Below are 27,113 nucleotides of genomic sequence, written 5' to 3'. Positions count from 1 at the left end.
TCTGCTTTAACCTCTGGGTGGGGCAAGAGAAGTTTCTCCTTTCTCTGAAATGAGCAAGGATCATCTATTGGAATATTTATCACAATCTGTTTCCTGTGAGTGTGGTGGTCTGAAAGTACTTACAAGGCCCCCATCATTACAGTATCCAAAGAGATGCCCAAGGTCAGAAAGAGCATCTGTGGCACAGCGAGGAATTCAACCCAGATCCCTTGAGCCCCGGTCCAGTGTCTAACCATGAGACCACGCTTTCCAAGTCTCCATTTGAGGAAGGGGAGTCTGTAAATGGTATCTACGTAGTAGTTCATTTATACTCTACAAATTCTCATTAAAATATTTAAATATCTTAGAGGCATTTGACATAAGAATATTATCTTACCCCGAGAATGGTGCCATTTAGAACACAACCATTCACAGGTTCTGGAAAAGAAAACATATACTTATTAGTGTTACCTATGACACTGCAATAAGGTTGTATATATCATAGCTCTGATCCTGCACGCCTGGTAAAATTTCCACTGATGTCAATGGGAGCTGTCCCTGCATGAAGATGGCAAGAATTGGGCCTACCCATACATCATACCTCTCAGAGGCCCTAATTTTGGCAGTGTTGTTCTGAATTCCCCTTCTGAACCTTCCTTAGCTGCCTATTTTTTTCAAATATGTAGCATGAAGTCCCCCTACAGTTCAGGCTTCCCACTTACAGAAGATCCCCTGACAGCTGCTCTATCAATGGTAGACTCTTCTCCTTTTTCTCTCCACTCTCACTGCTCTCCCCTACTCCTATCCTCACAGCTTCTCACATCAGTATTTCCGTAAGCCAAGTTCAGAGGCAGATGACAGAGAGACAAGGAGAGTGACTTGCAAAGAGGAAGTAATAACATGGTCACTATAACTAATCAAATTTGAGTTTCTTCTTTAACTAAAACCAGGGCTGTTTGCTACTGTCTGGAAGGTGCTGCAGTTTGTATTCACAATATTACAGGACAACTTCAGATTAAATTCATTTACATAACATGTATTTTTGTAGGCTCTTAATGAGATGTACAAAATCAGTGAGTGAGCCACAGAACCCAAATCCTCTGATGATGCTGTTAGCAGTTGTGAAACCTTACCGCACCGGCAGGAGGGACAACAATTTGTTATTCGGTCACAGCGCAACTCATATCCTAAATGGCAGGTGGGTGCATCCATCTGAGAACATGACACGTTCCTTTTCTCAACAAAAACTTCGTCGTTCACTCGGACACACTTGTTGATAATGCAAGGGCTGAAGGGGGATCGCCACTCTGTGCCGACCTAAGCATGGGAGATTGCAAAAGGGTTAGGAGGAATTGGTCATGTTTGTGCAGTGGATAGAGGAGAGGACACCATAACAAACCCAAAATGATGACTGATTTAAGCTGTTGGACACAGACTCAAGCAGTTATTCCCTATGCTTTAACTCCCAGAATTTTCAGCAAGGACCGTGGTAGCCACCTGTCAGCACACAGTTCTCCCTAAATCTTGGTGTGGACTGTGAGGTCATGAAATAGACTGCTGAATAGATTACAGAATTTAGGGGTGACAGCAACAGATTTAGGAGAAATTTTACTCCATGAAAACTGTGTGTAGGGGGACGGATTATTAGATTTAACTTAAAAAATTGCTCTTCATGGCTGCTCTGGATTCAGAGGAACTATGGCAGATTTGTCTGTTTCTGAGGGGCCTTGTGGGAATTCAGACTTACAGAGACAGAGGCAGACTTTGGTAACATGTTTTGGACAGAAAGGATTTGTGAATGGAGAAAGGGTCAGGTTCTTGTTGCTGGATACAGATGGTGGTACTTGCCACTGGGTGAGAAAGAGAGGGACCCTCAAGATCATACTGCTAGGGAGGGATGCCACAGCAAGCCAGAAAAAAGAGGTTATAGTTGCATGATGGGAGGAGGTGCTGACAGAGGCCAGGCCAAAGTCTTGGTCCTGTGCAATCCCACATTTGCCTAGTGAAATCATAAACCATGGGATTCTGGGGCTCACTGAAATCTAACATTGTTAAAGTTTATACTATGCTTTCAAGAGCTAAATCACTGTACAAATGTTGAATATTATTACAGCTATAATACGTAAGGGTGCCAGATAGAACTGGGACTTCCACCGTGACTGTAATCCACAGGGGCATAAACACCGACAGTAAAGGAAGATTGACAATAATTAAGAATCATTTCAGAATCTTGGGAAAGGAACTGAAGAGAAAATTGACTTCCCTTCTGTGCCAGGAACAAGCAAAGAAAGTAAACGACTGATACTAAACACCAACTGATAGGTGCCACAGCAATCTGTGAGCGCCTTGTATTTTGAGAGCCATTGAATGTATTCTCTGACTAGAGACATTTTGGGAACATCTTTCTGTCTTTTGAATTCTTGGGAAAGATCTGAAGGGCTCAATCCTGTAAGAATTAACTCCCAGTGACACTGGCTCTGATTCAGCAAGGTACTCAAGCATGTGTCTAGCTTTAGGAATGGGAGTGGTTCTTAATGGGAGATGAGGAAGCGCCAAGCCCCTTCCAAGATTTTTTTCTTAATGATGTTTCGCCATTCACTATGAGACACATGATGTGGTACATTTAAAAAAAAATCAAATTAAAATAAATACATAATAAATCATTCATCATAATTACTGATTAAAGACCATGAGCTATTTTAGTTTGTGGCTTTTCGTTTGAGAAAAATCACCTTGGTTCTAGTAGACAGAAGATGAAGGTAGAACTCATTGCAAAATATGTCCAAATTAAAAATATTCATTAAGGGAAAAAAGGCTGATAAATATTCAAAGTCCATTACACAACTCTGGCAGCATAAAGGGTCTTTATAGTGGATGTACCGTGTAACTTACTACCAGAGTGTTGTCAAGGGGCTTTAGTGTAAATGACAATCGGGCTCTCATTTTCTAATACTAACAAGAGCATCAACCTTCAATGTATGAGACACGGGGAAAGTCAGTCCACTTTTTTCTGTCATTCAATGAGTTATTTCAGTGCTAATGGCGAGAAAGAGACACAGCTACACACATCGGTGTGTATGGATTCTATGGTTTATATAGAACAGTAAAGAATAGTAAATGCAGTGGAAGATGACAGCATGTTTCTTTGAAAACTTGATTTGTAAAGCAGAGAATGATGTTGGCACATAGGACTGCTGTCAGTTAAAATGTGAGGGTTGAAGACTTTGACCTGTTGCATTATTTATTAATTATTATTATTATTAAGGAAAGAAGCTGATTTTCTTTGCAAAAATGCAATGAAGAATTAGCACTGAATAGTTGTAGACAGCAATATGTAGAAGGGTGGAAGCAGTTTAGCAAATCTGTTTTAAACTGGGGAGGAGAAGCAGGAGAAATGGAAGGTCTAGCATTCTATTATATTTAACCTACTATTTTCCTTCCCTACTGTTTTGATCCCCAACCGCTGCACAGGATTAGGCAATTTAATGCTACTCGGGCAGGCAGAGGCTTGCCAAGGCTCGCAGGGTTAAGAGCAGAACAAAATGATTAGGCTGAAGAAATATGTAAATTAAAGGGAAAAGAAAACCAGTATCCCACTAGTCTGCAAAGCAAGATGGATATCTGCTGCACATGTAAATGGGGTCAGTGTTTTTTCCCTTTATTATTTATTTCATTTTTTTCCAGCTATTCATTTACTATTGAACTCTCTGGAACAGTCACAAAGAAATTCTACTCAATATGGTGCTGAAAATAAAATGTTATTCTGAGCAGACAACAAGTGCAGCACAGGCAACCACAGTACTGACTTCTTCTTACTATCCCCTGGAAATGTGCTTCAACTCTGAGCCACCCTTTTTAATGAGGGGAGAGAGAACTCATTCTCCATCTAGAGCTGTCACCAGACCTGCAATGTTTGCCAAAAAGCAGTTTTGTTTTGACATTTTCAGAATGAAACGTTTTGATTTTTCAGTTCAAAATGGGCTTTTGTTTTGAATTTCCATGCATTTTTAAATGTTAAAAAATCCTTGACATTAAATTGAAATGTTGTGTTCAACTCAAAATGTTTATTTCAACTTTTTGATTCACAGAACATTTTTAAAAAACTCATTTGTTTTCAGTTCAACCCAAAACAGATTTATTTTTCAGTCTTTTGGAATTGCCAGCACACTCAAAATCTGTTATTTGCACACCTCTATCTCCATCCCCATTCAGTCCCTGGCATCACTGAGTGTGCCAATGAATATCCAAATGCGATGTCCTGCTTGAAGCACACTGACACCAGCTACTCAGTTCAAACAGTCCACTGCACAGACTTCATATGGTAATATCTTTAGGTCGCATCTAACCTCAGATAGATTGAGCTGGCAACCTACAGATGAATAAGGCGTGGTCTACATGGGGGGAGGAGGAGGGAATTGATCTAAGTTATGCAACTTCAGCTACATGAATAATGTAGCTGAAGTCGATGTACTTAGATTGACTTACTGTGGTGTCTTCACTGTGTTGAGTCGACTGCTGCTGCTGCCCATTGACTCCGCCTGTACCTCTTGTGGTGGAGAAGTACAGGAGTCGACAGGAGAGTGCTCGGGGATTGGTTTATCACATCTAGGCTAAGTGTTCATGGTGGTCAGTATGGTGGTACCAATCTCTTGAGCCACCTATAGTAAAGTTCTAATCTTATATACACAAAGGACAGAGAGATGGTCCTTTTGAGTTTTCAAACATTGAACAGTGGATGTGGGTGTTTACAGCCAGAAATGACTGAGTGCTATAAAAAATCATCACTTCTTTTCAGTATTACTGGTTGACTTTCAAAGGCTAAGAAAAACTCAGTTTACATCATTCCACGCCCCACGTTTATGAACAGCAGACGTTAGCAGTTTAACTCTCTGATGCCATTAAATTCCACCTGATCTGCAAGAAGGGAGTGGGTGTCTTTACAGCAGATCATTGTTATTCAACAGTGCTCATCCTGCAGGAATGTTGAGGCTGTGGGGCTGCATGTTTTATAACAAAGTTCTATGACTTCAGGAACATAGAATCATGTGTGCTGTCTCAGTGTTGTGTCAAATTTCAGAAGCAACAAGGACTACTTACATGTTTAAAGGCAAAACAAAACCCAAAATATTTTGAATTAGAATGTCTGGGAAAGAATCATCAGGGACCCAATTTAGCAAAGCACTAGAACATATGTTTAAAGTTAAGCCTAGATAGATCTATCCAAATAATCAACTTGCTGGACAAACCAAAAAAAAATTTTTAAGAGTTTTAGATTAACATTCCTCCCAGAATCAGTTTTATTGGCTAAATAAATCAATAATTTTGAATCAAAATGAAATGTTTCATTTTAATTTGGGCAATTTTAAACTGATTTTTTATTAAAAGCAAAGGAAATTCAGAAATGCCATTCACAAAACCACCAGAGGTGATGGAGATGCCCCCCCCTCCGCAGCTCTATTGTCAGGGGACTCATCTGGGAGGGGAAAGAATTGGGCTCCAGTCCCTGTTCCAATGAATATTTAATTATTTATACAAAGTGGAACAGGACCACTGAGAGAGACCCACACCAGAATATCCCATAACCAAGTGGTCAGGACCTTCACCTGTAATGGGGGAAATCCAAGTTCAAATCCCTACCCATATCATGCAGAGCAGAGATTTGAAGTGGTGGCCTCCTGCATCCCAGCTGAGTGCTCTAGCCATGGTTCTATAAAGGGAATACCTCCTCCTCTTTTGTGAATGGCATCTAAGTCTGCTGGTGACTCAAATTTGCAAATAGTTTTGCTCAGCTCAAAACTGCATTTTTCAGTGAATAAATGCTTTGTTTAAAAAATGTTGCTCAGCTCTGAGCATGGGTTTAAGTCTCATCTGTTTTAATTAGATTTATACATGTGCTTAATTTTTTTACCAAATCAGGGCTTATTGGTTCACATCCAAGAAATAAACTATTTTTAAAGCAAGAGGGAAATGCAAATATTTTGCTGACTAAATTATTTTGATAGGTTATCCTATATTCAAGAAGGTTTAATGTCTTCCTGTTCCTTTTTTTTAGCGTCACTAATATGTGAGAACTCTTTCTAAAAGATATGCACTAGCTCAAACAGAAGCTATGGGCTTGACGCAGGAATTAATATGTCATGTTCTATGGTCTGTGTTATTTAGAAGGTTGGACTAGATAATCGTGATGTTCCTTTCTTTTCATACAATCTATGACAGTAGAGTCTGAACCAAGTGAATTATGACTGGCTCAGGTTAATAGAGCCTAAAACATTAAGATTAAAAGACTTTGGTAGTTTGAGCATAGTACTGGAAGATAGAACTTCCTTCCTCTTCTACTGACTTGCTGTTTGACTGTGGGCAAGTCACCCAGGCTACGTCTACACTACGAGGTAGAGATGTGGTTCTTAGCTTGCGTACACATACTCGCTCTAGCTCTTTGAGAGCCAGACCAAGAATGAATAATAGTCACAGGGAGCAGCAGCAGGGGCATGGCACAGCCATGGAGTACAAATCCAACTTCACTCTGTGGGTACGTACAGCTCCGCAGCTGCTGCCTGTGTTACTGCAGCTGCACTGCTATTTAGACGTGCTGGATCTCCTACAGCACCTGTGAGTATGTGTCAGGAAGTTGGGAACCACACCTCTCGCTCATAGTGCACAAGGAGGCTTAATCGCTCTATGCCTCGGTTAGGCATAATATCATCTCCCTCACAGAAGCATTGTAAGGTTTACTTTAAATTTGTAACATGTATTTGAAGATGAGAACTCCTAATAAACTATACATGGACATGACGTGACAACCAGCTGATCTGTTTACACAATAAGCAACCTGCGCATTTTCCCTTCTCCTCTAGAAGAGAAAAACATTTTAGTCCCATCTCCTAAACAAGGAGGACTGAGCACATTGTTAGCAGCATGGAACTCTTGACCTTACCTCATGCAAACGAACATCTACATCCCCTCGAGACCATGAGTTCTGCTCTTCACACATAGTCTTCTGACATTTTCCGCAACACTCCCCTTCCCGGTTGACATATGTATATCCCTGTAAGAGGAGAACAAGGTAGTGGTTGTAGTTATATTAGAAAGCCACACAAGAAAATGAGAAGTTTGATGATGATACATTTGCAAGAGACACTTAACATTAAGGTTGTGTCATAGTACAATTTCTTATTGTATAATGCAGTTTAAACAAAACTATAAAGACACAGGAACTGCTGTAACAGAACAAATGGTCCACGGTAAGTGGCCAATATTATGTGTTTCAGAAGAATGTGAAAAACCCTTATAATTGTGCAATATTATTCACTACAGGTAGAGACTTCTGATTATCGGCTGCTGATTCGTTTACTGAAGCCACTGATTTTTTCCCACTAACTAGAGTAACTGCAGAAATTATTCTTATTCACGTGTCTAGTCAATTTTGAATCTTACTAAGGGCCTGGTCCTGAAAGGATATGAGCATCTCCAGTGAAGTGCTGAGCAGCCTTTCTCTGAATTCAATGAGAGTCAATGGTGCCTAGCACTTTGCAGGATTATCATCATTAATTATTATTATTACTATTATTGTGTTGCATGAACACTAGCAGGCTCCAAATAAGGATCAGAGCTCCATTGCACTAGATTCTGTACAAATCATGCAGTAAAAAAGAGATAACTCCAGCCCCAAAGTGCTTACAATTTAGATTTCTGACAAGATTTAACTGATAGGTAAAACAAACAAGCAAAGATGGATGGGGAGGCTGAGGTAACATTGAAATGAGCATGTTTTGGTCCCTAAACTATTTCTTTCAATAATATCTTACACCAGTGAGTGCCAACATTTAATTGTATACAAGCATTTTATTTTATCCAGGTAAAATTTGTTGCACTTTGTACTACCCTCTAGTTTTGAGGAAGAGCAAATTAATGCACTCCACTGGGCTATTCCTCTTATTTTCTATCACAATCATTTCATTTATTCCTTGTCTGTGCTGTAAAAGACCTGTCACAGTCCACTATACCAGGACTTCACAACCCATGGCACCTCATGCACAGGTTAGTTCTGAAGAGGTGCCCACTGGCTTGGACTCTACATATTGGAAAAAAATAGCAGCAAAATCTTTCAGACACTTTGGCCCAATGAGAGCAAGCAAAAGGGAAGAAAAATAACAGCACATCTCTCTTCTCCCTCTCCCCTCATGCCACATCCCATCTCAGAGCAGCTTCTCTTCTGCTTCAACTCTTTTGCTTTCACAGCGATCAGCTCTGAGGGAAGCTCTCAAGTGGCTGCAAAGAACTGTGGGATAGGTTAAGTCCTGGGAGGAAACCCAATGTGAATGCCAGGTTAAATAAACCTTTAAGAATCACAGTATCATCTCCATTTAAAAAAAAAACCAACAAAACAGCTATATAACTGGGGAGGGGGTTTTGCTGATTTACAACTATTACAGAATAAGCAACTGTAAGAAAACTATTCTAGCAGCATCATGAACAGTCAACAAAAAGGGAATTCAAAATTAAGGGTGAATCAGAAAAATGTTTAATATGTTCAGCCATCTGACTGGGTTTACTCTCAAACAAAGGCAAAGAGTTATTCAGAGTTGCTATACCCAATATCCTCGGTTTGCAGATAATTGCATATGGAGCAGAAAAATGTATTGGCTGATCATTTCACTGGTGATTTGGCCACTACTTTCCTTCATAAAATAACCAACCACCACACAGTATACAACACTGGAGCATCTGGCTAACTGAAAGAAAGCAATGATCTTTATTTTTCCATCTCTGGGTTTGAAAACATGGATCCCCATAGGGCATAGAGCAGGTTTACTTTCAATACTGAGCAGGCAACATGATGATCTGAATTTGAGATGGGACTAAAATATTAAATAAGCTCAGTGCCACCTTTCACTCTGGTTTTACATCTGTACAGTGGATGGCTGCTTTTTAGGAAGGCTCTGCCTGGATGTTGGAAACATTGACCCCATTACTCCTGTCCCAGCCACAGTTAGCCCTGCCAACATCAATATCAGCCTCTTTTCATGGACAGCCCAATCGCTGTACCTGAAAGCATGAGCCACCTTGCATAATGAATGGGGCAGAACAGAGTGCAAAACTGACTGATCTTCTTGACAAAGAGATGTATTTAACAGAGTTGTTTGGGAAATATTTTGTTCTCATGAAACATTTCAGTTAAAACACATTTTTTTTTTTTACTGTTTTGGTCATAATTTTTCTTTGCAGATTTTCAGGTTTCCATTGAAAATTTTCAGTTTGAAGCCAAAACATTTTTGGTTTTCAACAAAAAATGTTCAATAAAAATAATTTTTTTTCCATAAGAATTTCTGTTTTGCCAAAAAAATATCAGGTAAAAATCTTTCAATGGGAAATTTTCCTCCAGCTCTAGTATTTAACTTAGAAATTCAAAACAGCCTCATAAAGAGTTTACCTGAACACATTTTAGCCTGTAGATTCTGTAAACAGTTTGCAAACAGACTATACATTTGACCTTTCAATATTAAACCTCCATGACTGGGCACTTAAGCATGGCTTCTGTTCCCTTTTTGAATAACTTTTATGTTGTCTTTTAATATAAATATTTTAGGCCTTGGCCCTGCAGTGTGACTCATGTGGACAGATCTCTGAAAGTAATTGGGCTTTCTGAGGGCACAGAGGTTTGCCCACATACATCACAGTGGAAGACTGAGTCCTTAGTAGCATAATTTTGATTGTGTGTGAAGTCATGCTGCTGAATCTGTTATTTTGCATTGCTTCAGTTTGTTAAATATATGTCAGAAGCACCTATGGCATGTGACAGATGCTTTTTATCTTTGTTATAAATTCAAATAGACAAATAAAAATAAGATAATTAGTTGCTTTTGCACTGCTGCTGAAGGAGAGAGGGCAAGGAAAAAGAGACGAGCAGCTAGTCCTGCAGAAGGAGGGGAGGAGTCAATGGAGGCGACACCAAGTATGAGCCCTAGGAGGATTGTAAGGGCGAATAGAAATCGAGAGGACTTGCGGCCAGCTGGTGTGGGGGATAGACCGGAGAATCACAGTCGCCAGGAAAAGGCAAGTCTACGTGATTGGAGACTCTTTACTGAGAAGAATAGACAGGCCTGTAACTAGACCTGATCGGGAGAACAGAAGGGTGTGCTGTCTGCCAGGGGCTAAGATACAGGATGTGGACCTGAGGCTGAATAGGATCCTAGCGGGAGCGGGAAAGAATCCGTTGATTGTCCTTCATGTGGGAACGAATGATATGGCTAGTTACTCGCTGGACTGTATCAAGGAGGACTATGCCAGACTGGGGAAGACGTTCAAAGAAATCGAGGCTCAGGTGATCTTCAGTGGGATTCTGCCGGTTCCTAGAGCAGGGCGACGAAGGAGTGACAAGATTATGGCGATCAACAGATGGCTCAGGCATTGGTGTTATAAGGAGGGCTTTGGGATGTACGGTCATTGGGAAGCGTTTACGGACAGACAACTGTTCGCTCAGGATGGACTTCATCTAAGCAAGGAGGGAAATAGAATTCTAGGATGGAGGCTCGCCGACCTCATCAAGAGAGCTTTAAACTAGGAAGTTGGGGTAGATGGTTGGGAGATGTTCAGGAGATCTCCACGCCAGAATATAACCTGGAGAGGGAAGTAAACAAAGTGAGAGGGGATACCCTTGCAGACGAAAGAATTGATCCAAGGAAGAATAGTGGAGTAGAAACCAGATTAATGGGTGATGCTGGTGGTAGAAGGTCTGTGCACGACGGGGGAAAGAATGTCACTGACGCCAAACGCCAAAAATTAAAATGTCTGTACACTAATGCGAGGAGCCTAGGTAACAAGATGGAGGAACTGGAGCTACTGGTGCAGGAAGTGAAACCGGATATTATAGGGATAACAGAAACCTGGTGGAATAGTACTCATGACTGGAGTACAGGTATTGAAGGCTATGTGCTGTTTAGAAAAGACAGGAAGAAAGGCAAAGGTGGTGGAGTAGCCTTGTACATCAATGATGAGATTAACTGTAATGAAATAAGATGCGATGGAATGGATAAGACAGAGTCTGTCTGGGCAAAAATCACACTGGGTAAAAAAGCAACTAGAGCTTCCCCTGAGATAGTGCTTGGGGTGTGCTATAGACCACCGGGATCTGATTGGGATATGGATAGAGACCTCTTTAATGTCTTTAATGAAGTAAACACAAAGGGGAAATGTGTGATTATGGGAGACTTCAACTTCCCGGATATAGACTGGAGGACGAGTGCTTGCAAGAATAATAGGGGTCAGATTTTTCTGGATGTGATAGCGGATGGATTTCTTCATCAAGTAGTTGAAGTACCCACGAGAGGGGATGCCATTTTAGATTTGGTTTTGGTGAGCAGTGAGGACCTCGTAGAAGAAATGGTGGTAGGGGACAACCTTGGTTCGAGTGATCATGAGCTGATTCAGTTCAAACTAGATGGAAGGATAAACGAATGTAGATCTGGGATTAGGGTGTTCGACTTCTCGAGGGCTAATTTTAAAGAGTTAAGGAAATTAGTTAGGGAAGTGGATTGGACGGAGGAACTTGTGGATTTAAATGCGGAGGAGGCCTGGAATTACTTTAAGTCGCAGCTGCGGAAATTGTTGGAAGCCTGCATCCCAAGAAAGGGGAAAAAAACCATGGGCAGGAGTTGTAGGCCAAGCTGGATGAGCAAGCAACTCAGAGAGGGGATTAGAAAAAAGCAGAAAGCTTACAGGGAGTGGAAGAAAGGCAGGATTAGCAAGGGAAGCTACCTTGGTGAGGTCAGAACATGTAGGGATAAAGTGAGGAAGGCTAAAAGCCGCATTGAACTGGACTGCAAAGGGAATCAAAACCAATAGTAAAAGGTTCTACAGCCACATAAATAAGAAGAAAACAAAGAAAGAAGAAGTGGGGCCGCTATACACTGAGGATGGAATGGAGGTTAAGGATAACCTAGGCATGGCCCAATATCTAAATAAGTACTTTGCCTCAGTTTTTAATAAGACTAGTGAGGAGTTTAGCGATGATGGAGGGATGATAAACGGGAATGTGGGTATGGAGGTGGATATTACCGCAACTGAGGTAGAGGCCAAACTTGAACAGCTTAATGGGACAAAATCGGAGGGCCCAGACAATCTCCATCCGAGGATATTAAAGGAACTGGCGCGTGAAATTGCGAGCCCGTTAGCGAGAATTTTTAAGCAATCGATAAACTCAGGGGTTGTGCCGTACGACTGGAGAATTGCTAACGTAGTTCCTATTTTTAAGAAAGGGAATAAAAGTGATCCGGGTAATTATAGGCCTGTTAGCTTGACGTCTGTAGTATGTAAGGTCTTGGAAAAAATTTTAAGGGAGAAAGTAGTTAAGGACATAGAGGTCAATGGTAATTGGGACGAATTGCAACATGGATTTACTAAAGGTAGATCGTGCCAAACCAATCTGATCTCCTTCTTTGAGAAGGTGACGGATTACTTAGATAAAGGAAATGCGGTAGATCTAGTTTACCTCGATTTCAGTAAGGCGTTTGACACAGTTCCACATGGGGAACTGTTAGTTAAATTGGAAAAGATGGGGATGAATATGAAAATTGTAAGGTGGATAAGGAACTGGTTAAAGGGAAGACTCAAGCGGGTCGTATTGAAGGGTGAACTGTCAGGCTGGAAGGAGGTTACTAGTGGAGTCCCTCAAGGATCGGTTTTGGGACCGATCTTATTTAACCTTATTATTACTGACCTTGGCACAAAGAGCGGGAATGTGCTAATAAAGTTTGCGGATGACACAAAGCTGGGGGGTATTGCTAACACGGAGAAGGACAGGGACACTATTCAGGAAGATCTGGACCACCTTGTAAACTGGAGTAATAGTAATAGGATGAAACACAATAGTGAAAAGTGCAAGGTCATGCACTTAGGGATTAATAATAAGAATTTTAGATATATGTTGGGGACGCATCAGTTGGAAGCGACAGAGGAGGAGAAGACCTTGGGGTATTGGTTGATAGCAGGATGACTATGAGCCACCAATGTGATACGGCTGTTAAAAAAGCAAATGCGATTTTAGGATGCATCAGGCGAGGTATTTCCAGCAAGGATAAGGAGGTGTTAGTACCGTTATATAAGGCGTTGGTGAGACCCCATCTGAAATACTGTGTGCAGTTCTGATGTCCCATGTTCAAGAAGGATGAATTCAAACTGGAAGAGGTCCAGAGACGGGCTACTAGGATGATCCGAGGAATGGAAAACCTGCCTTATGAAAGGAGACTCAAAGAGCTTGGCTTGTTTAGCCTGGCCAAAAGAAGGCTGCGGGGGGATATGCTTGCTCTATATAAATATATCAGGGGGGTTAACGTTAGGGAGGGAGAGGAATTATTTAAGTTTAGTACTAATGTAGGCACGAGGACGAATGGGTACAAACTGGATATTAGGAAGTTTAGACTTGAAATTAGACGAAGGTTTCTAACCATTAGGGGAGTGAAGTTCTGGAACAGCCTTCCGAGGGAAATAGTGGGGGCAAAAGACTTATCTGGCTTTAAGACTAAGCTTGATAAGTATATGGAGGGGATGTTATGATAGGATAGTTTAATTTGGGCAATTGATCTTGGATTATCACCAGATAAGTCTGCTCAATGGTCTGCGGGGAGATGTTGGATGGGATGGGAACTGAGTTACTGCAGAGAATTCCTTCTTGGGTGCTGGCTGGTGAGTCTTGCCCACATGCTCAGGGTTTAGCTGATCGCCATATTTGGGGTCGGGAAGGAATTTTCCTCCAGGGCAGATTGGCAGGGGCCCTGGAGGTTTTTCGCCTTCCTCTGCAGCGTGGGGCATGGGTCGCTTGCTGGTGGATTCTCTGCAGCTTGAGGTCTTCAAACCAGTTTTGAGGATTTCAATAACTCAGTCCTGGGTTAGGGGTTGTTATAAAATTGGATGGGTGGGGTTCTGTGGCCTGCCTTGTGCAGGAGGTCAGACTAGATGATCATATTGGTCCCTTCTGACCTATGAGTCTATGAGAATTTACTCAGTTTCTTGAGTAAGTGGATCCTGGCTATGGGATCTGAAATTGCAAAGAAAAGAGGGTGAAAATAATAGATTTGAAATATGCTTCAGAATTCTCAACAATTTTCACAAATACATTTTCTCCCAACTAGTGGCCCAGCTAGAGGTGCAAATGACATCATGGCTTTTTGTGGGACTGGAAACTGAGTCAGACCCTCTATGGATCTGGCTCATTTATGATACTCAGATCTCCTCTACAGTATAAAGAATTATTCTCCAGAAGACAAATTAGTTAATTTATTTACAACATGAAAGTAAGAGCTCACAAGTACAACGACAGTTCCTTTTATTTGTTTTAAAACACAAGTAGGTGCAAGTTAATTTTTAGTAAAGGAAAATATATGACTATCAGGAAAAATAAACTCTTTTTAGCCAGCTCAATAACCTCCTAAAAGAAGTGATGGAAGCCTGTTTGAGGATCTGAAACTCAACTGGATAAAGAACTAGAACATATATTGCTGGGAACAACCCTCCACTGGGTAGTGTATGGACAAAATGATCTAGGGTACATCTAACACTGCCCCCTCCCTGGCTTCAGAGCCTGGGCTCCAGCCCAAACTCAAATGTCTACACAGGTATTTTTAGTGCCATAATGTGAGCCCGTCTGTAGACCTGGGCTCTGACTCGTTGCAGTGAGTTTGAAAATGCAGTGTAGACAGACCTCTTGTAGATCCTTAGATATTATGGTGATGAGTGCCACATACATTTGTGGATAGATTGGATTAGACAGATTAGACAATCTTTACCACCGCTATCCTCCATAGTTCTGGGACCACTTCTGATGCAGAAATGCAACATTGTTTGACACGTTTTGTTCAAGTTTTTACTTACTGCACTGACTCAACATTCTGCTAGTTCCTCTGTTTTCAATGACTGATCTTCTGCTTTTATTTCCCCCTCCGCCCTGGTCTTTTATACATTTGGATTTCACATTTCAAATAGAGATTCAAAACTCAGAATGAGTCTGTGGTAAGTTTCCAAGCGTCTGTTACATTGACATGAAGATCACTGTCTATGGGTCTAAAAAATCCTATTGCCCTGGGAGGTAAGCAATAACGAACACAAATCATGCTTCACACTTGAGCAGGTGCACATGGCTGACTTGGGAGTAATAATAAGCAGCAGCTGTGGGGAAACTTACAAGTGTTTAGTTACACTGACTCTCTCCCCCTGTACAAGCTGTGAGACAGAGTTGGGCTCAAAAAGGGAAGGTGACAGCATATGGATAAAATCACAGGATAGAGAATATTCACACTCTGTTGAATTGGAGTTAGGTTTGCAATAAACATAGGAGGAACTTGAGTTAATTCCATGCCCTTCAGAAGTGACAGAGGATTTTACACTCTGATTCATTGACTATTTAAGGTTATTAAAGGGATCCACATATTCTGTGACTTGGCATATTTCCACATATTCTCTTTAATTCTAACTTTCCGTGAGGTCTGGGAGCTGCTGCACACTTCATCCTCAGGAGGATGCTGAGTCTTTGCAAACAGAACAGAGACTCTTTCAGCTCCCCTCTCTAACAATAGGGTGGAAAAGAGAGTGGAGATCATCCCTCAAAATAGGGACTTTTCTTAAAAATCCATGAATATTTGGCACTTAAATGCCACAGGGCTGGATATATTACAGACTGACACAGATTAAAGGGATATAATCAGAGATTGAGAGAGACTGAGATAGCTCCAAAAGGATTTATTTGGATGATGCTGAAATATTCAGGCCAGCTCCTCAGCTGGTGTAAATCAGCACAGCTCTATTGATTGAGCTACACTGATTTACACCAGCTGAGCACCTGGCCCACAGTTTACAAGTCTTCAAAGCATTAAGATTTATTGTACCTTGTTCTGCAATGAGCTAATGCAATAAAAACAAAGCATTCATAACAATCTTCCGAGTCATTTACATGGTTACTAAATATGATTGTTTCACAGTCAACATTCAAACTACAGTCTTCCTTTAAAATATATTTTCTTTGATCTTTCATGCATATAACGCTAGCCTTTTACAGTCACGCTTAACATATGGGAGAAGACAAACTTTGCTACTTCAAAGAAAAATGTCAGTTTGAAATACTGGAGATTAAAGTAATAGATTTCATGGTCAGCATCCATTACAATCATCATTTGCCATGCCTCGGCACGAATGCTCCAAATGCTCTTGTGTTATAATTTAACATAATTCTCAAGAGGCCTGAAAATCTTTCATAATCGATTTACACACACTTAGCCAAATGGGTCTGATTAAGATGTGTATCACTGAAAGTTATGTATGAAATGCTTTTCATAATCACATCACCCTTAAACTGAGTATGTTTATATCATTTACCCAGGCTCCTGATTTTAAGGATGCTGACAGGAAGCAAGAATGAAAGCAGGTGTTCCCTTCACATTAATTAGTGTTTGTATAGTCCTTTGAAATTGTAACCCGCTGTATTATTATTATGCTCCAGAGAGCTATTTTGATGTACTCATACAGAAATCATGTTGAAAAACCTCCAGGAGAACAGTAAAGTGCAGACACTACTCCTCCTGGTGGCAGATTCAGCAATTACAGCAATGACACATTTTCTCTCCCAGAAACTCCTTACCACTAGAAAGAATGAGATGGGGAGAAAAGAGAAACAAGGGCTGTGACACAGGTCAAAGCATATCCATTTATATTTTGCAAGTTGGAGTTGATCTGAATGGAAAGCTTTTGGGGTGGATTTTATTTCATTGTTAATTTTTTATATTTGTACAAACACCTTGAAATAGGTGCATTTTAATGAAAAATGTAGAAACGTATCACACAAAATAAATAGAGAGTTTTGAAAACAAGGTCAGTTTTGAAATTGATCTTACCACGAAGGATCTAGGGGTTATAGTAGATCACAAACTAAATATGAATCAGCAACGTAATACTGTTGCAAAAACAGCTAACATCATTCTGGGATGTGTTAGCAGAATTGTTGTAAGCAAGACAAAAGAAGAGGAGGTTAATTTCTGTAACTGGCGGTTCTTCAAGATGTGTGGTCCCTATTTGTATTCCATACATGGGTGTGCATGTGAGGAATGCGCCTGAGTCCAGAAGGTTTTTCTAGCAGTGTATGTCAACCCACACGTGCATTGAGCCTCTCCAGTGTCCCTCTTGCTGCTGAGTAGTCCAGTCTGCGGCAGAGGGTGTGGAGGGCGGGTACTGGAATACAAATAGGGACCACACAACTCAATGAACCTCCAGTTACAGGTAAATAACCTCCCCTTCTTCTTCGAGTGATGGTCCCTATATGCATTCCAGACATTGGTGATTAGCGAGCAGCGGTCAGTGCAGAGGTGGGTGTGAGGATGTGATAGGAAATGAAGTCTGCAGTATGATTTGGCCCATAGCAGCATCTGCAGCTGCCACTTGCTAAATGACATAGTGGATCATGAATGTGTGGATGTAGCACCAGGTTGTTGCATGACAGATGTCTTGCCATGAAGATGTCTGTGAGGCAGGCTGATGTAGTCTCTTGTGCTTGCATCTGTTGTATTAGTATGTTGGATTGTGTGTAGCATTCGTGGATGTAGCCAGAGACCCATTTGGAGATTCATTGGGAGGAGAGGGCTTGACCCTTGGATTGGTCAAGGATGGCCATAAATAGTTTTGTGATGTGAAAAAGGAATGAGTTCTGTGGAGGTAGAATGCTAGTGCATGGTGGACATCAAGGGAATGCAGGGCCCTGTCCATGTGGGAGGCATGTGGTTTGGGGTGGAAAACAGATAGGTGAATGCACTGATTAAGGTGGAACTCCAACACTACCTTTAAGAGGAATTTAGGGTGAAGTCATAAGCAAACTTTATCCTTGAGGGAGACGGTGTAAGGGTAGTCTGCCATCATGGCCGCCAGTTCACCGACCCATCTAGCTAAGGTAATGGCTACCAAGAATATCACCTTCCTGGAGAGGTGGGAGAGGGAGCACATTGCCAGCAGCTCGGAGGGTGGCTTTGTGAGGGCAGACAGGACGAAATTGATGTCCCATGGGATGTGGGCTTGAGCATTGGCAGGAAGGTATTGAATAAACCCATCATGAAACAGACTATGGTAGGATGCGTAAACTCGGAGGTGCCATGCACAAGGGGGAGAAAAGCACTGAGAGCTGCTGGGTGGACTTATAGAGAGCTATGGGCAAGGCCCAATGTTTTGAGATCAAGAAGGTAGTCGAGGACGCTAGGTATGGACATAATGCAGTGGATGGTGATGGTGGTGAGCCCATGAGATGAAGCGTCTCCAGGTAGCTCTGTAGTAGACCCTGGTGGATGCCCTGGTCTGGAGGAAGATGTGTCTTACTAGGCATGCCCTGTCTATCCCTGAGCCCCATCCAAATACCAGGCTGTGAGATGAACGGAGCCCAGATTGGGATGTTGAAGTCGACCCTGATCTTGTATGAGATGATCCAGTAGTGTCCGGAGATGGAGCGGTGTGTGGCTGGCGAGCCTAAGAAGATCTATAAACCAGAACTGGCATGACCAGAACGGGGCTATAAGTATTACAGTAGCTCAGTCCTGCTGGATCTTACGTAACACATGTAGGAGGAAGTGAATGGGAGGAAAAGTGTAACACAGGTTGCCTGTTCATGGGACGAGAAGAGCTTCACCCTGCAAATCCTTCCCATGGTTCCCCTTTCAGTTTTCACAAGTGACGAAGAGGTCCCACCATGGGGTGCCCCATTGGTGGAATAGGTATCAGAGTGTGATGTTGTGTAACTCCCGCTTGTGGTTGAGGACGAGAGTCCTGCTGAGCATGTCTGCTGGGCATTTTGGGTGCTTGAGAGGCACATGCCTTGGAGCATTACATGGTGTTTGATGCACCAGTTCTAAAGTGCTCCGCTGCCAGGAGAAGGTGCTCTGAATGGCCGGGAGTTCTGGGCATGCTCGTGGAAATACCAGAGGATTCAGGTGGCATTTGTGTGGCTGGCTTGTCCAAGCAGGACGGCGGTGGAGGCAAGACAGGCAGTGCATGCACTGGTGAGCACTCTGAACAGGCAATGGATGTTGGTACTGTTGGGTCCCATTTGCACTGAGTTTTTCCCTCCACCCAGGGCAGTTTGGGCACCGGTGCAGTCATCTCCACGTGTGACATCTCACCCAACCTGGCACAACTCGGGGAGGAAATGCTTCGCTTAGTGGCAGTCCAATGTGGGGACCTGCTCTTGGGCTCATGAGAGTGCTTCTTGATCTCAGGTCTGGGCTCGTCCTTCACCACTGGTACTGTCAGATCCGGTACATGGGAAGAGGTCGGAGGTAGTGCTCACTGATAGTGAGATTGCTGTACTGGCGATTCTGACAATCCCAGATCAGAATGAGCACATGGTCTCATTGTTTCTTCCATGAGGAATTTATGTAGGTGGAGCTCCAGAGTTTCCTGGGTCTGAGGTGGGAAGGACTTGCAGATGGAGCGACGAGCTGGGATATGAGCCTCACTGAGGCAATAAAGACATCTCTGCTATTCGTCACTCACTGAGAATGAGCACAGGCAGAAGACACAGTTTTTAAATCCCAGAACGTGTGGCATAATCCCCAAGGGGTGTAAACATTCCCCAAACAAGGATGACTATCATCACTAACCTACTACTAATCCTACAACTACTATCTATGCTCTAAACTACTATAAACAACTATATACAAATGGACAGAAGTCAGTCTCTTAGCAAGAAATAAAAGCACAAAGGAATAGCGGTTCTGACTCAGATCATGCAGCCATAAGAGGGAACTGGAGGGGCATCAACCTGCACAATCTATTATACCCTTGGCTGTGAGCGAGATGGGAACACACGACACGTGTGGGTCAACGGACGCTATTAGGAAAACCTTCTGGATTCAGGTGCATATGCACCCACTTATAGAATACATATAGGGACCATCACTTGAAGTAATTCTTTCACTCTACTCAGTACTGATAAAGCCTCAACTGGAGTACTGTGTCCAATTCTGGGCACCACTTTGGGAAAGGAATGGACAAATTGGAGAAAGTCAAGAAGAGAGTAACAAAAATAATTAAAGATCTAGAAAAACATAAGCCACACGGGAAGATTGACTAAACTAGGTTTGTGTAGTCTGGAGAAAAGAAGAGTGAAGGGCACATGATAACTGTCTTCAAGTATGTAAAAGGTTGTTATAAAGAGGAAGGTGATAAATTGTTCTTGTTAACCACTGAGAATGGGTCAAGAAAAAATGGACTTCTATTGTAGCAAGGGGATTAGACATTAGGAAAAAATTCCCAACTGTATGGGTTGTTAAGCACAATCGAATTACCTGGGGAAGTTGTGGAATCTCTGCCACTGGAGGTCTCCAAAAACAGGTTAGACATGCCCCTGTCAGGGATGGTCTAGATAATACTTAGTCCTGCCTCAGTGTAGGGGACTGGACTAGATGACCTATCAAGTTCCCTTCCAGTCCCACATTTCTATGATTCTATGAATGGGACCTCAGCAGAATCATTTGGAGACGGGAGGGTGATGTGCTTGGATATCTTTCTTCTGGCTGTGTTTCTACTAGGGGAAATTTGTAAGCTTTCCCCTCCTTCTTCTAGTGGTGGAAGATGTAGCATAGATAGTATATAAGGGGGAACGAGATTATTACACTTTGTCATCCAATCTTATCCTCAGCAGGATTAGATGGCACAGCTGTGAGAGCACCTGAGCCCCCTCTATACAAGAGCTTCCACCATTGCTCCCACTGGTAGGGATCCACTGGTGCAGAAACACACTCAGAAATTGTCTCATTGCAGATGCACTTGTCATCTGAGAAGGTAGCCAGCTGAACTCTGCCCATTCTGGAGACCTGGGGCTGGGAAACCACAGAGAAAGGAGATGAAGAAAAGAATAAGGATTTCAAAAGAGGTGGGATAGAAGCAGTGGCATATCTGACCTGAGTTAAGAAGCTGGCAATGTGTACATTTACAGACAGAACCTGTGGAAGATGAGAATTAGCTCATTGTCAGGCATAATGCCAACCTTATTTATGGACAGTGGTGGAGATGCACTGGAGGTCTGAATTGTTTATCTTAAGAAAAGGTTCAGGGGTAACTTTAGTCACAGTCTATAAGTATCTATATGGGGGATAGAACTTTGACAATAGAGGGCTCCTTCAATCTAGCAAACAAATGTATAACAAGATCCCAGGGCTGGAAGATGAAGTTAGATAAATTCGGACTAGAAATAAGGCATACATTTTTACCAGTGAGAGTAATTAACATTTTAACATCTTACTGAGGGTTGTGGTGGATTCTCCATCACTGGACATTTAAAAAACCAAAATTGGATGTTTTACTAAAAATTATGATCTAGTTCAAACAGAAATTAATTCAGGGAGTCCCTATGGCCTGTATTATACAGGAGGATAGACCAGATGATCACAATGGTTCCTTCTGGCCTTAATCTATGAGATATAGATAAGAGGGAGCGGTACTTGAACATGCTCTTCTTTACCAAGAAATCATAACAACGATCTCCAATTTAAGAAGCTTCCTAACACTAATACAATGTCCTCTGTGATTGCATCTGAACTAAAAGAGCTTTGTGGACTGTTCAAAGTGGGAAATTATTTTGGCTGGGGCAATGCAAATCAGTAATAAGTTTTGAAGAAATAGAGTTCTCCACTTTGAAGGTTCTGACAGCAATAGCACAGGTCCTGCCATATCTGATAATTTACTAAAACAGCATAAGAAATGGCAGATTTCCAAAGAAAGCTGTCACGGTCCCCTCTGTGATAATGCTAAACCTTTTAGCAATTACCATGCTCATGCTTAGGGTTGATTTGCACAGAACCTGCAGCTGTGTATTAATAATGATTTATTAGAGTAACAGTTTATTGACAACATTATGGCTATGAACCAAAAGCCAGTCTGATATTTTAAGGTCTGATATTTCAGAAACAAATGCCTTACGCAATCAGGAAAGAGGGGGCTCCCCTGCAGTGGCTTAACACTCTTACTTCTACCCTTGATGGTTTTGAGACACTGGAGCCCATCCTGAGCCTTGGACCAATGTAATTTGGGGGAAAGTCCAGACTTAAGGAAAGAAAGAAAGATTTTTGTGGCAGTGTATTTTTAAAATGGCATCTATTTGAAAACTGCTCAAGTTTTGAGGTAGATAAATGACCAGAGTTAAGTTGAGGTAGTGAAAGATAAAGGTGATTTATCACATTAGTATGACTTCCACGTAGACATACATGCCATCCAACCTTGACTTTCTGAACATACTGGTGGACACTACATTTGGATCAGCATATCAGCTGAGATCTTCAAAGGAGTCTAAACAAGTTAAGCACCTAACTCCCATTGAAATTCAATGGGAGTTGGGCACCTAATTCCTTTTAGCTAAAATCCCAGCTGTAATTAAATAAATAGACTTCAGAACATGGGGCTGCTTTTTAGGTCACACAGTTTTGAATAACTGAAGTCTTCATGACCAAGCATGCAATGCATACAAAATGTGCAAAAACCTATGCTAATATAAGCTTAAATGAGCATTTAAACACACTAGTCAGGAAATGCAACGAACCTACAGCAATATTAACTCACTCACAAGGCAACTGCAGTGCTGTTGGCATTAAGATATACAAATCAATGCAAAAAACAACCCCCCACACCAATAAACAGGACAATTTTACTGCACGTGTGCACAATGTGGCCAAGTGAACATTGCTCAAATATTTGAATTTCCAGACACATTATGACTCGTTTTGATTCAAAGGGTAAAAAGAATGATGCTGGTTTTTCAGATCATAAGCTGTATTTGTAGTCTGGATGACTACCAACCATATTTTGAATGTAACTGAGCAGATTTGATGTGGGAGAACCATTGAGCAAAATTAGATATCACTGTGATGACCTGGCCACTTTTCTGACCATCACTGCATTTTAATCAACTTGCTTGTTATTAACAAAGATGGTTTGTGTTGCAAGGGGAGGAAAGGATAGTAGGATGCAGGCTGCAAAGAGCTTTTCCTTCCTCTGGCATTCACTTCCATGTAGTCCCCACAAAGGAACAGTGGGCTGAGTCAGCTATAACATATCCAACTGGGCATGTTAATCAGCAACAAGTGTGAGCAACTAATTTAGGAAAACATGCTGTTCAGTCAATTGTTTGAATAACTTCTGACTTACTGTAATGTGCACCTGATTAGCAACATTTAAAAAACAGAACTAAGCAAATCAGTACTTCCCTTCAACCCACAAAGAGCATCACTGGTGTAACCGATGTGCAGAGATCCATGGGCAATATGATCCATTCATGGGTTCTCCTGGCAAGACTTCATCCAAAACTGAATCTTAAGGCATTTAACAGCTATATTGTCTCTTAACTAACCCAGTTACCACCTGCTGCTACTGGTAAACTGCAAAAAGAAAGTCATTCTAGCTTCCTTGTCTTCCAACTGGAACTAGTATTCAGCCTTTTTAAGTGGATAGCTGAAGCCAGAGTAAAAATTGGTTATAAATATTGATTAAGAAACAGGTTTCAGATTATAGAACACTCCTGCTGCTAGGCTTTAGTGTGCATTGGTTTGCACAGTTCTAACTACTTCATTTTACTGAACGACTGAGGAAAAACAAATAGCCCCAATTTGTCCTGCTGTGTGGTGTGAAGGGAACCAAACAATGGGAAGAGCCATGGGTTGAGAGGGCACTATGAAGTGTGTTTTCCAGTCCCACATAGCCAAGGTTAGCTTCACCTCACATACTCTGTGCAGCCTACAGGGCACAAAGAAAATGAGGAACAGACCATGGAGCAGCGGAACCGCTGGTGTAAACTGTATGCTCCCCTTTCCTGTGTGGAGTATAGGCCGTGAAGAGAAGAAGGATCATAAATATGTCTGACAGCAGTCTTAACTAATCCAGCCAGGTCTGAACTCCCCAGAGGACTCAAAATGCACTGACGGTGGCTGGTAGCAGCATGCCACATCTTCTAGCTGTGCTGCTATTGTTGAAGAGAGCTGAGTGGAGCATGGGATAATCAGGTAAATAGATGGGATATTTACACAGCAACAGGAAGCTGAGCAGGAGAGAGGGGATTAGAAGCCATGCAGGCTGCTATGGACAGTGGTCTCTCTCTCTCTGGTCCAGAGAAAGATCCTAACTGGGCCCAGAGACTTTATGGACTAAGTGTGGGGACTCTGAACCAGTCTTGAGATAAGGGTCATCTGAACTGCTGTTATAACTGCTCCTTCTCTGAGACCTTCCTGGAGAGTAAATACTTATTGTGTGAATTTGGTTTTGGCTTCCCCCTTGCTTGGATCCTCTGCAGCCATGCTATCTCCCACAGTCTTGTTCTGATGCCTTCCTTTAAGTGTCACTCACCTGAGGACAGATCGTATTGCACTCTTTCTCAAGACATTCTGCAATATGAAGTCCTGTGACAGCATCTTCCATGTCAGTGCAGGTGCAGTCTCTACAGACTTCTTCCCAGGATTTCCCAGTGGGGTAGACAACATTGTGATGCACACAAACCTGTCAATGCAGTGAATGCATCAATGAATACATGTAAGGCCACATGCCATTCACTCTGAAAGGCTGACTTTCTGTCTGCCTGTCTCTTCTGGGATTTACCAGATCTACCATAACTCTTACAGAGTGTATTGGGCCCAGTGGAAATGCCTCAAGTCTTGAAAAGTTGTGGCTAGTTTATTACAAAAACAAAAGAGTTGCTGAAATCCAATGGACCAGAGACTGCTTGACTCAATTCAGTGGAGTTAGCCAGGGTTTAACTCAGTATAACTGAAAGAAGAGTTTGGTCTAATATTCAGAGATAATAAAATAATAAAACCTAGTATCATTATCCCCTTTTCACAGATGGGGAAACAGAGACACAGATCAGTGAAGTGTTGTGCTCAAGGTCACCCAGTAGGCCTGTGGCAAAGCTGTGAATAAAACCCAGGTCTCCTGTGTCTCAACTAGTGCTCTATCCATTAAGCCATACTATCTCCAGATACTTAATGTAGCATAATAGTCTATACAAATAAAAAAACTGTTAGGGACAAATTCTATTGTAGTGTAACTCTATTAGAGTCAATGGCATTACTTCAGAGATGAATTTGGCTCATGTGAAGAACTACAATGAAATCAGTGACAGGAAGCATCAGGCATGGTCAAAATGCAGCTGCTCTAATGAGCATGTAGATCTAATGTAGTCACAAGTATTTCAATTTAATATGGCAAATAGATTGTGTGCATATTTGAATAGCAACAAAAAGAAAGCTTGTAAAGAGTGAAATTCTGAAATTTTTATCTGTACAGAACACAACCCATGAGCTTTTTCTATTACAGAAGCAAAACTTCAGAATGATCTCTGAAATTCATGCTGCCAGAATGACTTCAGAGCTGCTACATGGTTAGCTGCATTTTCATCCTGAAAACCACAGAGTAACTGTAAACAGTTTAGTTTTGTTAATATTGCAAGAAATTATTACAATGTAACATGCACAGTGATGTGCGATTGTTCACTTTGCTTGCGTACAGTTTTATTACTAAAAGCCTTCATGTACTTGTCCGGCATTGCTTTGGGAGACTTGGCATTGCCATGGAAAAACTGGACTGACTGCTTTGGAGCACCATCTCCTTGCAAGAAGGATATTTTCCTCTGTAAGACGGATAGTTCATTCCACTCACCTTGTCTGGAATGCAGTTAGTAGTTGTGCAGCCACAGTCATTGGTGACAGATGTAGATAAATACCCAGCTGGGCAGCTCACTGTAGAGTTGGTACAGCTGCAGGTACACTCATATTCATCACAACACTGGGTCTTCTTAACAGTCAGCTCTCGATGTGGAGGGCAGGAAGGAATGTGCTCCAGCTTGCATTCCTCTTGCTTGCAAGCTATCAAATAATTAGGTATCACACGGAGCACAGGGCATTACAGAATGATATAATAGAAACCACAAGTGTAGTTTCTCTTAAAGCAAGCCTCTGATACGGCACTGAGATCCACTAGGGATTGATTTCAATAAGTCACACAGGTGTAGAAGTCCCAACTAGCAGATCCTATTGCAAGTTCAGGACCAATGTTTTTGTTCCTTCAGAAACACCTTCCTTCATTTATTACGCAGTAAAAAGTATTTGTAATGTTAGTAAGCTCTTGATCAGAGCCCCTGCAACTCTTAACATTGCTCTGCTCTATAGTTTATAGTGCATTCTCAGAAAGAGAAAGTAATGGAATGTTTCCAGTTTGTAAGATTGCTACGGGTCCTATTGGATCTAAATTGGTGTTTTCCAGACAGTCAGGCACTTATATTTGTTTCTTTGTTCAATCTCATTGCTCAAATATTGTTTAATGTTTAAAAGATACTTTACCACAACTATAAGTTGGTCTACATTCTCCAGGGTTTGTCAATACAGGCTGAAGACCATCTTCACAAACAGGTACAGCAGGCAGATCACAGGTAACTAAATCACATACTAAGACAAAAAAAATGAGGCATTGTATCAGTTGGTACTTAGCTAGTTAGTCATGAAGAAAGACACCTCATTTTTAGATTTCCATGTACTTCATTGCTTCTCTGCTAGAAATGATTTAGGGAACAATTCCTGTTTGGTTTTAGGTGCATTAAAGTACTAACATTGTGTTTCACAAGTGTAGATTGTGTAGATTAGATAAACAATAGCTACTGAAAAAATGAAATAACCATTCTAAAGTCACTGAGACAAATTGTCCCCTGCCTCCCTCCATGTACACACAGACACACACACACACAAAACAAGGAAACTGTGTAGAGATTCATGAAGTTTTTTGTTCTCATGTGGGTTTTTCCCCACAAAGAGGTGAATATGGCCCTCAAGTGCTTTGAAAAAGACTATCTTAATCAATACATGATCTAACTGAAAATGCCAATCTTAAGTTTGAAAAGTAGCTAGTAAACAAAAAAAATTGAGACCTTGACATCATTATAAACTATAGCTCTCCCCGTTATCTGCAACCTACCACACTCATACTTTGGACAACACTGATCAGAATCCTGGCGTAGTCTGGAAACTTCACAGGGACCACAAACTGCAGCTAGAGTGAGGGGAGGAAAAACACAGTTGTAAACCACACTTAGATACAAATAAGCAAAGTAGAAATTTAAAATATATATATATATAGAGAGA

The 27,113-nt window shown here is 41.6% G+C and overlaps 1 protein-coding gene across 3 annotated transcripts in view; it reads right to left on the bottom strand.

Annotated features, from left to right (window-relative positions):
• The window catches only part of VWF (von Willebrand factor), a 250,196-nt gene that overhangs the window by 25,668 nt on the left and 197,415 nt on the right, over positions 1 to 27,113 (bottom strand). For all 3 annotated transcript variants that reach the window (XM_050965078.1, XM_050965096.1, XM_050965087.1), the window contains exons 40-46: positions 26,947 to 27,021; positions 26,319 to 26,423; positions 25,639 to 25,844; positions 24,331 to 24,480; positions 6,914 to 7,024; positions 1,113 to 1,296; positions 377 to 417 (exon numbers count right to left, since the gene is read on the bottom strand). In XM_050965078.1, the coding sequence (XP_050821035.1) occupies positions 377 to 417; positions 1,113 to 1,296; positions 6,914 to 7,024; positions 24,331 to 24,480; positions 25,639 to 25,844; positions 26,319 to 26,423; positions 26,947 to 27,021 (872 nt within the window). The remainder of the gene's footprint in view (positions 1 to 376; positions 418 to 1,112; positions 1,297 to 6,913; positions 7,025 to 24,330; positions 24,481 to 25,638; positions 25,845 to 26,318; positions 26,424 to 26,946; positions 27,022 to 27,113) is intronic.

The sequence above is a fragment of the Gopherus flavomarginatus genome, chromosome 1, assembly GCF_025201925.1.
Source record: "Gopherus flavomarginatus isolate rGopFla2 chromosome 1, rGopFla2.mat.asm, whole genome shotgun sequence".
In the NCBI taxonomy this organism is placed as follows: Eukaryota; Metazoa; Chordata; order Testudines; family Testudinidae; genus Gopherus; species Gopherus flavomarginatus.
Note: the sequence above shows the minus strand (reverse complement) of the source record. Positions and strands in the feature narration are given on the sequence as shown.